The 12517-nt window shown below is 39.5% G+C and overlaps 1 protein-coding gene across 7 annotated transcripts in view; it reads left to right on the top strand.

The window, feature by feature from the left end:
* Nucleotides 1-12517, top strand: part of CDON (cell adhesion associated, oncogene regulated) — a 100919-nt gene that overhangs the window by 66479 nt on the left and 21923 nt on the right. For all 7 annotated transcript variants that reach the window (XM_063671596.1, XM_063671595.1, XM_063671594.1 and 4 more), the window contains 4 exons: nt 239-420; nt 903-1008; nt 5599-5721; nt 11191-11412. In XM_063671596.1, the coding sequence (XP_063527666.1) occupies nt 239-420; nt 903-1008; nt 5599-5721; nt 11191-11412 (633 nt within the window). The remainder of the gene's footprint in view (nt 1-238; nt 421-902; nt 1009-5598; nt 5722-11190; nt 11413-12517) is intronic.

Genomic DNA, 12517 nt, shown 5'->3' with positions numbered 1-12517 from the left:
CTGCTAAGAAGGTCTTGGGATCTTGAACCCCATGCACGGAGCAGCCACTCCCAGTTGATTGAGATTGTCAATTGGGTTGAAATCTATTTACCATACAGGCTTTAGATACTTTAGTATAGATAGTTACTTAAGCACAATTGCCATATTTTGACTATTCTGCCTTTAGTTGTCTTATTATAGCTTTTCTTAGTTATGTTTTTTGTTGTTGTTGTTTGTTTGTTTTTGTTTTCCCTCAAAGGTTCAACATACAAATTTAGGGTTATTGCCATCAACCATTATGGTGAGAGTTTTCGGAGTTCAGCATCTCGTCCTTATCAGGTGGCTGGGTTCCCCAATCGCTTTTCCAACCGTCCAATAACTGGACCTCACATTGCATACACAGAGGCTGTGAGCGATACTCAGATCATGCTAAAGTGGACGGTCAGTAAAACATCTTCTGGAATGAGATTTTGTGGTTTGGTCATGTTAACAATCAATTTAATATTCTCAGGACACAATACAGTAAAGAGCAAATTTTGAACTTTTAATTGAGGGGAAGTGCAAGGGCGCCCATATTTGTCTAAATAAGAGCACACATTTTGAGGAGGGGCAGGGTTAAAAGGAAAATTGTTGTTTCCTTGGCTCTTATCCAAATGTTGTTAACTTAATTGCCATCGTGGTTCATTTTGAACCAAATGTGCTTTTATGCTTTTGAACCCAGGGAAACGTACTGCCTTATTTGTGTTTAACCTCGCAATAAGCTAAATGCTTTTAATACCTTTGAAGTAAATTAAAAATGGCCATTATTAGTATGTTTGCAAAATGAAACTAGAAAAATGTGATCAAGTAGATAAAGAAAGCTTAATGAATGAGAAGGTTACATTTATTTTTCTCTTTGACAAGTCTTTGCTTCTGTTTTTTAGTACATTCCATCAAGTAACAATAACACTCCCATTCAAGGATTTTATATCTATTACCGACCAACAGATAGTGACAATGACAGTGATTACAAGAGGGATGTTGTAGAAGGTAAGTCCCCTGGTACACTGGAGTCCCTGTAAAGGCGCTTTGGAGAAAGAAGATTTATGAATATAAAATGCATCATCCCAAGTTAAGACAGTACAAAATGGAATGGTGTATGTGTTATTGCTGTTGAATTTGTCCCAAAGAAAGCCACCTTTTCCTGCTTAATATATGCAGCACCTTATATTCTGGTTGCAGAAACTTGTACAAACATTTGGGGGAAATATGATTAATCAGTAGTAGTTCATCTGAAAGAAAATTTTGATTTCTGTTTCATTTAAATGAACAGTAACCTGAGTATAAAAATCCATTATCATGTTTAGCTACTTTAAAAAAATATTATCTCACTCATTTTCACTGGAGTCTGTCCTAGAAAGATCACGTCTTAAGCATCTTGCTCACTTGTAGAGATGCTGAGAAATTGGAATGCATGTAGAAAAGAGAGAAAACAGCTAAGATGGTGAAGGGTGTTGAAACTGCTTTTTTTACTGCATTTAAATAGAATCCACAATTTTGCCTATGGCCTGAAGGCCCCACCTGACCTGGCTGGCCCCTGCCTACACCATGTCTCTTGCATCTCTCCCTTTCTGGCCCTTCTTTCAGTTTCCTTGTGTGCACCAAGACATTTTTGCCTCAGGACCTTGGCACAGGGTAGTTCCTGTTGCCTTTACCTAGCTGTGTGCACAGAAAAATTGTCCCACTTTTCAAAATGTTTGACAGTCAAGTTACAGGGAGTCAAATCTTCCCCGTAACTTCCCCTCGGGTGACTTCCTCTCATTTGCATGAGAGGGTACCTTGCTGTAGTTTCTAACCATACCCTTTATGTTTATTTCATAGCAGTTACCAAAGTTTAAGTACATGGTTTGTGTGTGTGTGTGTGTGCGCGCGCGTGTGCGCGCGCGTGTGCGCGCGCGCATGCATGCATGCATGTGTGTGTGCGCGCGCATGCATGCATGTGTGTGTGAGAGACAGAGACTGTGTGTGTGTTTGAAACTATTTGCTTAAAGTCTGTCTCCTCTACTAGATGTTAACTCCCTTGTGAGCATAGGACCTTTTCTCCCACTGCTATGTCTCCAGCCCCTACAGTGGTGAGGTGGCCAGTATTGAATTCATGTATGAATGGAGTCCACAAAGAACAAGGGAATCTCTAACAATATTCAGGTTGAAAAAGACTAGCAGAAGCAACATGATAGCTGTCTTCAGATATTTAAGGACTGTTATGTGGAAGAGGAGCTGAGTCAATTGGGGGAGGGGAAGTTGCAAGAAAGCAGTGTAAGAAAGAAGTTTCTAACATAGCAGTTCTAGCATAGGTTCCCCCACAAAGTTGTAGACTCCTAAATGTTGGAAGTGCTCAGTAGAAGCTGAATGCCCGCTTCTCAGTGATATCTTGGAAGGGATTCTTGCTTTGGGAGGAAGGCTTTTTCCAAGGTCTTATTTTCACTCCAAGATTCTGATTCTTTGAAATAAGAAATGTCCTAGTCAATTATGTCAGCAAATTGCCATAGGCCAAGGTTATTTTCCATATGACTTCTTGACATGAAATACTGCATATAGTTTGTGTTATAATAAATTACATTATGCTGTATCACATTTCTTAAAATATTGTAGCAGTCCTTTTCATATTTATCCAGTGGAATGTCTTTTGTAATATAATGAGAAATTTGTGATCCAGTTTTTAATGCTCAGCACATAGTAGTAGGTGCTCAGTAAATATTTTTTGAATGAGGGAATGATTGTTTCTTTTCTGCCATAACTTTTAGTGCCAAAACTATTCTGTGCTCTTAGGACTCACGATAGTAGCTGTCTCGTGGGAAAGCAGAGCCTGGAAGGGGCATGGGGGGATGTTTGGGGTGGGGGGCTTTCCTGTGTTCTCTTTGTTGACTTTGGTACAGGTACCATGAGCATGTCCAGCTTGTGAACATTCATTGAGCTGTACAGTTATGTGGACTTTTCTGTATGCATACTTTACGCCAGTAAAAAGGCTATTTAAAAAAATAAATGGAAGGATAATATTTAGGTTGGTGCAAAAGTAAAAAGTAATTGCGGTCTTTGCCATTACTTTTAATGGCAAGGACCGCAGTTACTTTTGCACCAACCTAATAGTGATTGTCCTCCATTTGGGGCCTGTCTGGGTCTTCCTTTTATTTCACTGGGTTTGGGGCAGTGGGGACGTCAGAATTTTATTTTAAGAATTTTTTGACAGAGGCTAAATATTTGCCATAAAATAGTTCTAAACAAGACATGTAAATAAAATGAGTATCTGTCTTTGTCTCTCTGTTTTTCTCTCTCTCGTCATCATCACCCTTCTTGGTTCTATGTTCTAGAAATATCCACTAATAAACAGTTTTAAAACTGTATTGTCTAGTCAAATCTTTGAGCTTTTACAAACTTCTGTAATATGCATATTGAGCATGGAAGTTGGAAATTAAGAAGCTTTTATATCTAGTAGTAGTGTCTGCAAATGTGAGTTTTGCCTTAGGTTCACAGAGCACTTGTTTATAAATGGAATATACTGAGCAGTTAGATGTTTAAGTGGACTTCACTATGCTGTGTAATTTGCTTATTCTATATTTTCAAGTTTATGCATTTGAAATTCTTTTTGTAGCAGTTGGAAACTATTGGTCTGTTCTCCAAAACGCAGGAACAAAAGTATTCATCCTTTGTACTTAAAGTTTTGTTTTTTTTTTAAGTTTTAGGTTACTTCTGTGAATTGACCCAAAATTTAAACTTTTGAAAACAAAATTAAAAGTCAAATTGTAAAAGAATACAGTAAGAGAAGGACAATTAAGCTATCCTATTTTCTGAATTAGCTTCCACATTTAGATAAACTATAAATGTTTCCAGCACACCAGTGTTTTGTTGTTGAATATTTTTATCTTCTAAAGTTAAGTCAATTCCAAGTAAAATATCAGTCATTCTGATCTTTAAGTCTGATCTTTAAGTTGGTTTCTCTCTGAGGTAAATCCTTACCTTTTCTAAATATCCTTTGGGAAAATAATTGCCTTTTAATCAAAGGATATATGCTGGTTGGTCAGTTTTAAACCTAATGATGTACTTGTCTTATTCATCAATGATCAGTAAAATTATTTCTCTTTGCTGATATTTCCTATAATTTTAGCCAGTGGAAGAATAACTATAACAATGGAATATTAATCTAACAAGATATATATCATTTTAACTATTTTTCTCTTATTAGTAACATATCAGAAGCCTAGTTTAATGCCATTTTTATGAACACTGTGAAAGGAAAATTTCAAATCTAGTGTAGTAATTATTCAAGGGAATGTTTATAGTGTAGGGTGAGTGTAGGGCTGGGTTGGGAAAGACCCAAGGCTACAAAAAAAGAAGTTTTTTGGAAAGCCTTTGGATTTTAGAGACAGATCTATTCCATTTTCAACCAGTTTTTGAGTCAACATCTTTTGGGGGGTCCTTTTTACATTTATAAATGGGGCATAGAACTCCTCGCTTTTGAGCCTTTCAGAGACGATCCTAAAACAAGCAGATGCAGACTTTCTTCCTTAGAAAACGTGGGTCTGTACAAGTGAAGGGTTTTGTACTGTTGACCTGAAAAGAGGCGTGTACTTCCAGATTGAAATATTTTTGTCTGTGTTCAGTTAGAAAGGAGTCTGGTGATAATGGTCCTGTCAGCCAAGTAGATTTAACTTGCATGTGTGGTTTTGTTATGCTTTTTTTCTCCCCCTTTAATTAATTCTTAAATCAGTTGGGGGTATACTTGAGTTTCTAAGAAACAGTGGAGACAGTCTGAAGAGATGTTTCCACAAGGGATTAAGGATGCTTGAAGAGTTCATTTAATCTGGCAATAGTGTCCCTGCTTATGAAAAATTGTCACAGGTCCATGGAAGTTAACATGAAGAGTGATTTCTACTGGAGTGTTCAGTTTAGGAGTGTTTCTAAAAATATTGGCGTATGCCACGGATAACAGAATCATTCTACTAGAGATACTTGTGTGGTTTGGAGATCTTGACTCAAAAGAAAAGCAGGAGTGGGGGTGGCGGCCAAGAGTTTCCCAGAGTAGATTTTGCTTTTTGGTGATTCTCAGCAGTTTATTCAGGCATTTGGTCATATGTCAGTTCATGTTGCATCCATGAAAATGGAATTGAGAGCTTTGCTAAGGCCATTCTTGCAACTGGTCAGTTGCTCTGGGTAGTGTACCTTTTGCTGGTCCCGAATGTCCTGTCGCTTTTTGGAGAGGGAACATAGTAGATTGACTTGCTGGGTTAGGATAGGGATGAAAGGACTTGAGATTTCTTTCCTATGTGTAAAATTAACATGTATTTTAATTTTTAAAAGACTCCTCACTAATTATTTTTAGTGAAACAGGTATTATTGCCAACATACAGATATAGTTTTAAGTCAGTTAATCTCCTCTCTTTACCTTTTTTTATGCCATGTAATAGAAATACTGTTTATCTGAGATGCATTAGTCAAATACTTACTGTTAAGTATATTTTTATTGCACAAACTACTAGATGGTGGTGGATGCTGCTCCAGCCTCATCCTGAAAACATTAACTAATTATATTGACATTATCATTTAGGCTGTATGATGTGTAAAGTCTTTTATTTTTCCTTTTAGGTTCAAAGCAGTGGCACATGATTGGCCACCTGCAGCCAGAAACCTCCTATGACATTAAAATGCAATGCTTCAATGAAGGAGGAGAAAGTGAATTTAGCAATGTGATGATCTGCGAGACTAAAGGTAGGAGAATTTTTGCTTTTCCCTGGACAGTGATAGAATTCCAACCCTGGATTACTGCTTCTGACTACTGATATATTCTGGGTTTTGTTTTGTCTTGTTTTGAGACACGGTCTCACTGTCACCCAGACTGGAGTGCGGTGGTACAATTTCAGCTCACTGCCACCTCCACCTCCTGGGTTCAAGCGATTCTCCTGACTCAGCCTCCTGAGTAGCTGGGACTGCAGGTGCGCACCACCACGCCTGGCTAATTTTTGTGGTTTTAGTAGAGATGGGGTTTCACCATGTTGGCCAAGCTGGTGTCGAACTCCTGGCCTCAGGTGATCTACCCACCTGGGCTTCCCAAAGTGCTAGGATTACAGGCATGAGCCACCATGCCTGGACATGACTATTGATATATTTGCCTAAGGAAATTTCTGCTTTGGACCATTTTCTAGGTGTATACACTTAGACTGTCCCAACAAATGTATAACATGTGGGCTAGAATACTTGTCTAAAAAATAGTTTACATAATCATTAATCCTGTTCATTAATTTCTGTGTGACTCTAAGTAAAATCACCTCCCTTCCCTTTTCTTTATTTTTATTTTATTTTATTTTTTTTAGAGATGACATCTCACTGTGTTGCCCAGGCTGGTCATGAACCCTTCCCTTTTTCTTTACAAAGATATTAGAAATATTTGTTGACTACTTTCTAGATTGCTGTGAGAATGAGAATACTAACAAAAGTTTAAGAATATTAAGGAGAAGTGCAACATATGTTTAAGGTGGTTTCTTGAATGACAGATATATAACTTCTATCTACTTGTTTAATTAAGTGTAGTAAAGTTTAGGATTAGCAGTTGCTAATTCTAAATTGAACATTCTCAACTCTGCCTACATAGGTAGATTCACTGTTAAATGTTGCCGTCTTTAAGAAGAGAAGACACCACAGGGGAACAATAGAAATAGCTCATGTAGATGTTTACGAGCAAAACCACTCGTCCACAGTCTCAGTTAATCTTCACAACAACTTTGAGGATACTGTCAACTGCAAGGAACACGAAAATCTCCTCTCAGTAGGCTTCAACAGTGAGGAAATATGTTATCCCAAAAATAAGCAGTCCAGAAGTAGGTAACTAACTCCAATGTTGTTAATTCAGGAGGCTGAGACAGGAGAATCGCTTGAGCCTGGGAGGTAGAGGTTGCAGTGAGCTAAGATCGGGCCACTGCACTCCAGTCTGGGCGAGAGAGTGAGACCTTGTCTCAAAAAAAAAAAAAAAAAAAAGTTCATTTTTTTCTGTCTTTCCTGTTTGTCATGTTCCCATTGCCAGCTTGGCCCTAAGACTGGCACTGCTGATAGCTCGCCACAGTTCTGGGTGTCACCTTTAAAGTGTTGTAGTATCTGACAGTGTCTATTTTCAGGAACAAGGAGAATTTCCCCCAAAGTCCTCTACTAGATCTTCCCACAAGTCTCATTAGCCACAATTCAGCCCCACACAGCCCCTAAACCATTGACCACATTTATCCCAGAGTTCTGTGGGGTTGAGGTAGACACCCAAACAAAATTGGAGCTCTCATAACATGGTAAAGAAGGCTGTTGAGTGAGCTGGGCAGCCATCAGGGTCTCTACAGGTGATCTTATTATTCCTTTTTAAAAATGAGGACATGAAAAATACGTTTTTAAAAAATGAGGAAATGGAGGCTCCAAAAGATTGAATGATAAGCCAAGGCTTAGTTCCAGCTTTTAAATTCTAAACCATGTGTGTTTCTGCTGCAATACTCACATCTTAAGTCCATATTTAAACTTGAATTTCATTTGTTTAGCGTATATTTGAGTGCCTTTTTGTACCAGACACTGTGATGTGTTCATGGGATACTTGGAGTAAAGTTAAATAAAAATGAAGTTTATCATCTCTGTCCCCAGGACATTTAAGAATCTAGCCAGACAAAACATAAAACATTGTAACTGTTATTTATAATAGTATAATAGTATAGCTGTGATTACAATAGTATACCTCATTTTCTGACATCAGTAGGGAATCAAAAGGTTCTACCTACAGACTTTCAGGTCAGTGGAAAACAAAAAACTTCTTTGAAATGTTAACTATTCATGTTGAATGACTTTTACGTAATTGTGTATTACATAATTCCCAGCCTGTTTAGATGGAAGATCTCATGTGTACTTCAGCCTTTAAAAAAATGACTGTAGGTTCTTGTGAACAATGATGGTTTTATCTTGAGTAATTGAGGAAGGTTTTCAGGGATGACAGAGGCGCTGAAGCCTGGCCGTTTTCCCTTCCCACCAAAGATCAGAGACTGCTTCTCTTTATGTTTTTCATCTCACCTTTCTTATTTCAGGTTGTTAGCTGTCTCTTCCTATCAGTGTTAATGGATCTCACTCACCCTTCAATGCAAGCCATCTGTCCTCAGTTTTTAACTTTAGCAAGGGGTTGGAAACCAGATCATGAAGCTTGGTAGAATTACAAATGAATTAAGAATAAAGAAAGAGTGATTAAACCTAATGGACTTCCATATGAGTAATCATGATCTTTAATATATGATACGGAATATCCATTGTGCCTCAGAAACTCTTTTGTTTTCTTTAGGGTTGACCAGGACATAGAATTGTATAATCTAACATACCACCTCAAGTAGAAATTTCCTTTAGCATCTCTGCCAAGTATTCATCCAGCTTTCAATAAGACAGAACACCTTCTCTTGAAAGATGACTTCTTTTCTCATTCGCAGCTCTGTTTTGTGTGGTTGATGCTGCTAGAAAATTGAACCCCAAGTTAATGTTGTTTGTTGAATAGATTTTTTTTTTTTTTGAGATGGAGTCTCACTCTGTCGCCCAGGCTGGAGTGCAGTGGTGTGATCTTGGCTCACTGCAATCTCTGCCTCCCGGGTTCAAGTTATTCTCCAGCCTCAGCCTCCCGAGTAGCTGGGACTACAGGCACATGCCACCAAGCCTGGCTAATTTTTTGTATTTTTAGTAGAGACGGGGTTTCACTGTGTTAGCCAGGATGGTCTCGATCTCCTGACCTCGTTATCTGCCCAGCTCCGCCTCCCAAAGTGCTGGGACTACAGGCGTGAGCCACTGCACCCAGCCGAGTAGATTTTTATTTTTAATTTTCTTTCCTGGTTTTTCTTCTTTTTTTTTTTTAATTATACTTTTAAGTTCTAGGGTACATGTGCACAACGTGCAGGTTTGTTACATACATATACATGTGCCGTGTTGGTTTGCTATACCCATTAACTCATCATTCCTAATGCGATCCCTCCCACATCCCCCCACCCCATGACAGGCCCTAGTGTGGGATGTTCCCCGCCCTGTGTCCGAGGGTTCTCATTGTTCAATTCCCACCTATGAGTGAGAACATGCAGTGTTTGGTTTTGCTCAGAATGATGGTTTCCAGCTTCATCCATGTCGCTACAAGTGACATTTACTCATCCTTTTTCATGGCTGCATAGTATTCCATGGTATATATGTGCCACATTTTCTTAATCCAGTCTATCATTAGTGGACATTTGGGTTGCTTCCAAGTCTTTGCTATTGTGAATAGTGCCACAATAAACATACATGTGCATGTGTCTTTATAGTGGAATGATTTATAATCCTTTGGGTATATACCCAGTAATGGGGTTGCTGGGTCAAATGGTATTTCTATTTCTGGATCCTTGAGGAATCGCCGCACTGTCTTCCACAATGGTTGAACTAGTTTACACTCCCACCAACAGTGTAAAAGTGTTCCTATTTCTCCACATCCTCTCCAGCACCTGTTGTTTCCTGACTTTTTAATGATCGCCATTCTAACTGGTGTGAGATGGTATCTCATTGTGGTTTTGATTTGCATTTCTTTGATGACCAGAGATGATGAGCATATTTTCATATGTCTGTTCAACTGAGTAGATTTTTAAAAAGCTGCTTTGCTTCTATGGTTTGTTGGCACCATAACAGGAGATTCAGTATAATAACCAATAATAACAGCAGAATTGATTGACCACCACTCTGAGCCAGGCTCTAAGTGCTTTCCATGGCTTAACTCATTTATCCTTGGTTACCACTAGATAATTGATAGAGCTCTTATTAATATCCCCGTTTCAAAATGTAAAAACTGGCCGGGCACGGTGGCTTATGCCTGTAATCCTAGCACTTTGAGAGGCCAAGGAGGGCGGATCACTTGAGGTCATCAGGAGTTTGAGACCAGCCTGGCCAATATGGTGAGACCCTGTCTCTACTAAAAATATAAAAAAATATTATCCACACATGGGGGCACGTGTGTGTAATCCCAGCTACCTGGGAGGCTGAGGCAGGAGAATCGCTGGAACCTGGGAGACGGAGGCTACAGTGAGCAGAGATCACGCCATTGCACTCCAGCCTGGGCGACAGGGCAAGACTTTGTCTCAAAAAATAAATAAAAACTGAGGTTTTGGAGGTAAAAATCATACAGCTAATGATAAGTGGAGGTGAGGTGTAAACATAGGCTGTGTGCTTCCAGATACTGGCTGCCAACCACTTTGCTCTACTGCTTTTCTGTGATATTTAGAGACTTAAGAACATACGATTTGGGGATGAGAGAATGAGGTTTGAGTCCCACCTGTTATTAGCTTTCGTTATCGCTATTACCCAGAATACCGATGAACCGGGTAAAAGTACTGCACCTACATGGGCTCCAAAGTCTTTGTTTTTGGAATGCTTAATACTATGTGTGAGGTTTTGGAATGTCATTTTTCTAGTAATCCAAAGCCATAACTTCTAATACTGGTAGTGAATTTTATATACGTGGTAGAAGCATAAAATATGTAATTCTGAGTCTTGTTTAGCTCAAAATATATCTGACAGAAAGGAGTTTTTGTTCCATCCATAAGTAGAAATACTTTTTTTTTTGAGTCAGAATCTTGCTCTGTCGTCCAGGTTGAAGTGCAGTGGCGCGATCTGGGCTCACTGCAACCTCCTCCTCCCGGCTTCAAGCAATTCTCCTGCCTCATCCTCCCCAGTAGCTGGTATTACAGGCGCCCACCACCACGCCCGGCTAATTTTTGTATTTTTAGTAGACACAGGGTTTCCCCGTGTTGCTCAGGCCAGTTGCAAACTCCTGAGCTCAGACGGTCCGCTCGCCTCAGCCTCCCAAAGTGCTGGGATTACAGGCGTGAGCCACCATGCCCGGCCTAAGTGGAAACACTTTTATTTCAACTCTAGGAGTTTTCTCCAAGTACAGTTAAGCAGATAATCATATAGCAGTTTGGATTAGACCAAGTGCATATGTTCCTCTGCTCTTAGGATTTCTCTAAAGTTTGTGGACTAAAACTTTGGCACATCAGGTTTTTAAACTTTGGAGCCCTCTTTCTGACTCATTGGTGGTCAGATCATCTCAGTAACAAGAGTAAACAGACTGGCTTGCATTCCTAACCAGACCTCCTTCAGAGAGTAAACCGTTTCATGGAGTCTGTATTCACTCTGACATCATGTTTTCCTTTATATTTCAACTAGTGAAACGTGTTCCTGGAGCTTCTGAATATCCTGTCAAAGACTTGAGTACCCCTCCAAATTCTTTGGGAAGTGGAGGAAATGTGGGGCCTGCAACCAGCCCTGCCAGAAGCAGTGACATGTTATATCTGATCGTTGGCTGTGTGCTGGGCGTCATGGTCCTCATTCTGATGGTTTTCATTGCAATGTGCCTGTGGAAGAATCGCCAGCAGAATACCATACAAAGTAAGTCACTCATAAGTATTTCCTTCTCTTTTTCTAAAGATGGGTAGACAAATGTTGTCAGAATAAATATTGATTTCTAACACTGTTGTGTATTAGTGTCATGGTATGAAACACATTAGATACTCTTCATTCAGAGGAGATGACTTTAAAACTGTTCTAGCTGTCAGCCAGAGTAAGTGGAGCATCAAATTAAATTGCCCAGCAGACATAAACACCAAAGCCAAAACTAAGCAGGTCTCTAAGTAAATAGCTGACTTATTGCTGGGAAACTCCAGCTTTGTTGGACCACCAAAGAGGATGCATATTTGAAGCCTGAGCTCTGGAATTGCTGTAGGAACACCTTTACACTGGTACAGAGCTTGTCAACAGGGAATAGAAAAGCCATGATGGAAAGCAGGTAGTGAAAACTTCTCTAAGTCACTGTCACTGAATGACACTTAACCAATGAGGATAATGCAGCTCTGTTTCTGTACCTTATGGACTCAAGCCTGCTCCAGTGTGGCATCCTCTTCCTGGAGTGTATCTAGGAATATGTATGCTTGAACATTGATGATAGCCCTGCTTTGAAATAACAGGGAAGTAACCTAGAACCCCCTTTCTCTTTTCTCTTCCTTCAGTTCTCTTCACCTCACTGTCCTACTTTTCCTATTATCTCAGCTATTATAAAATAGGATAATCAAATCAAGTAGAAGAGTTTAGTCTTTGGTGGGAGGAAGTTTTTTGGTTTTCCCTTTGGCTCCAGAATAAGGAAATGAAAGAAAAGTGAGGGAGGACCCCAGCAGGCACTTCCAGTGGCTGTTAGCCAGTTCTCACGCACGCTCCCCTTTTAGTTACCAGTTCTGGGGGAAGAAAGTACTCTGTTTGTATTGAATGGTGCCTTCCAAGAGATAGGGGGAGAGATGGTGGCTGCATCGGGCTGAAAGGGATGGTGATCATTTGATTTTCTAAATGGTTTTAATGCCATTGCCTTTAATTGTGTGAGTGCATGTTGAATCATTAAAAGACAAGTATTAATCTCGTCGTCCAAGCCATATTAATCAGATTAAAGTCGTCCTACTTTGTGACCTGATAATATGTTTAAAAATGGAAAATTCTCATGGTGGTG

This window comes from Pongo pygmaeus, chromosome 9 (genome assembly GCF_028885625.2).
Source record: "Pongo pygmaeus isolate AG05252 chromosome 9, NHGRI_mPonPyg2-v2.0_pri, whole genome shotgun sequence".
Lineage (NCBI taxonomy): Eukaryota > Metazoa > Chordata > Mammalia > Primates > Hominidae > Pongo > Pongo pygmaeus.
The sequence above is the reverse complement of the archived record's forward strand: the minus strand, read 5'-3'. Positions and strand labels throughout refer to the sequence as shown.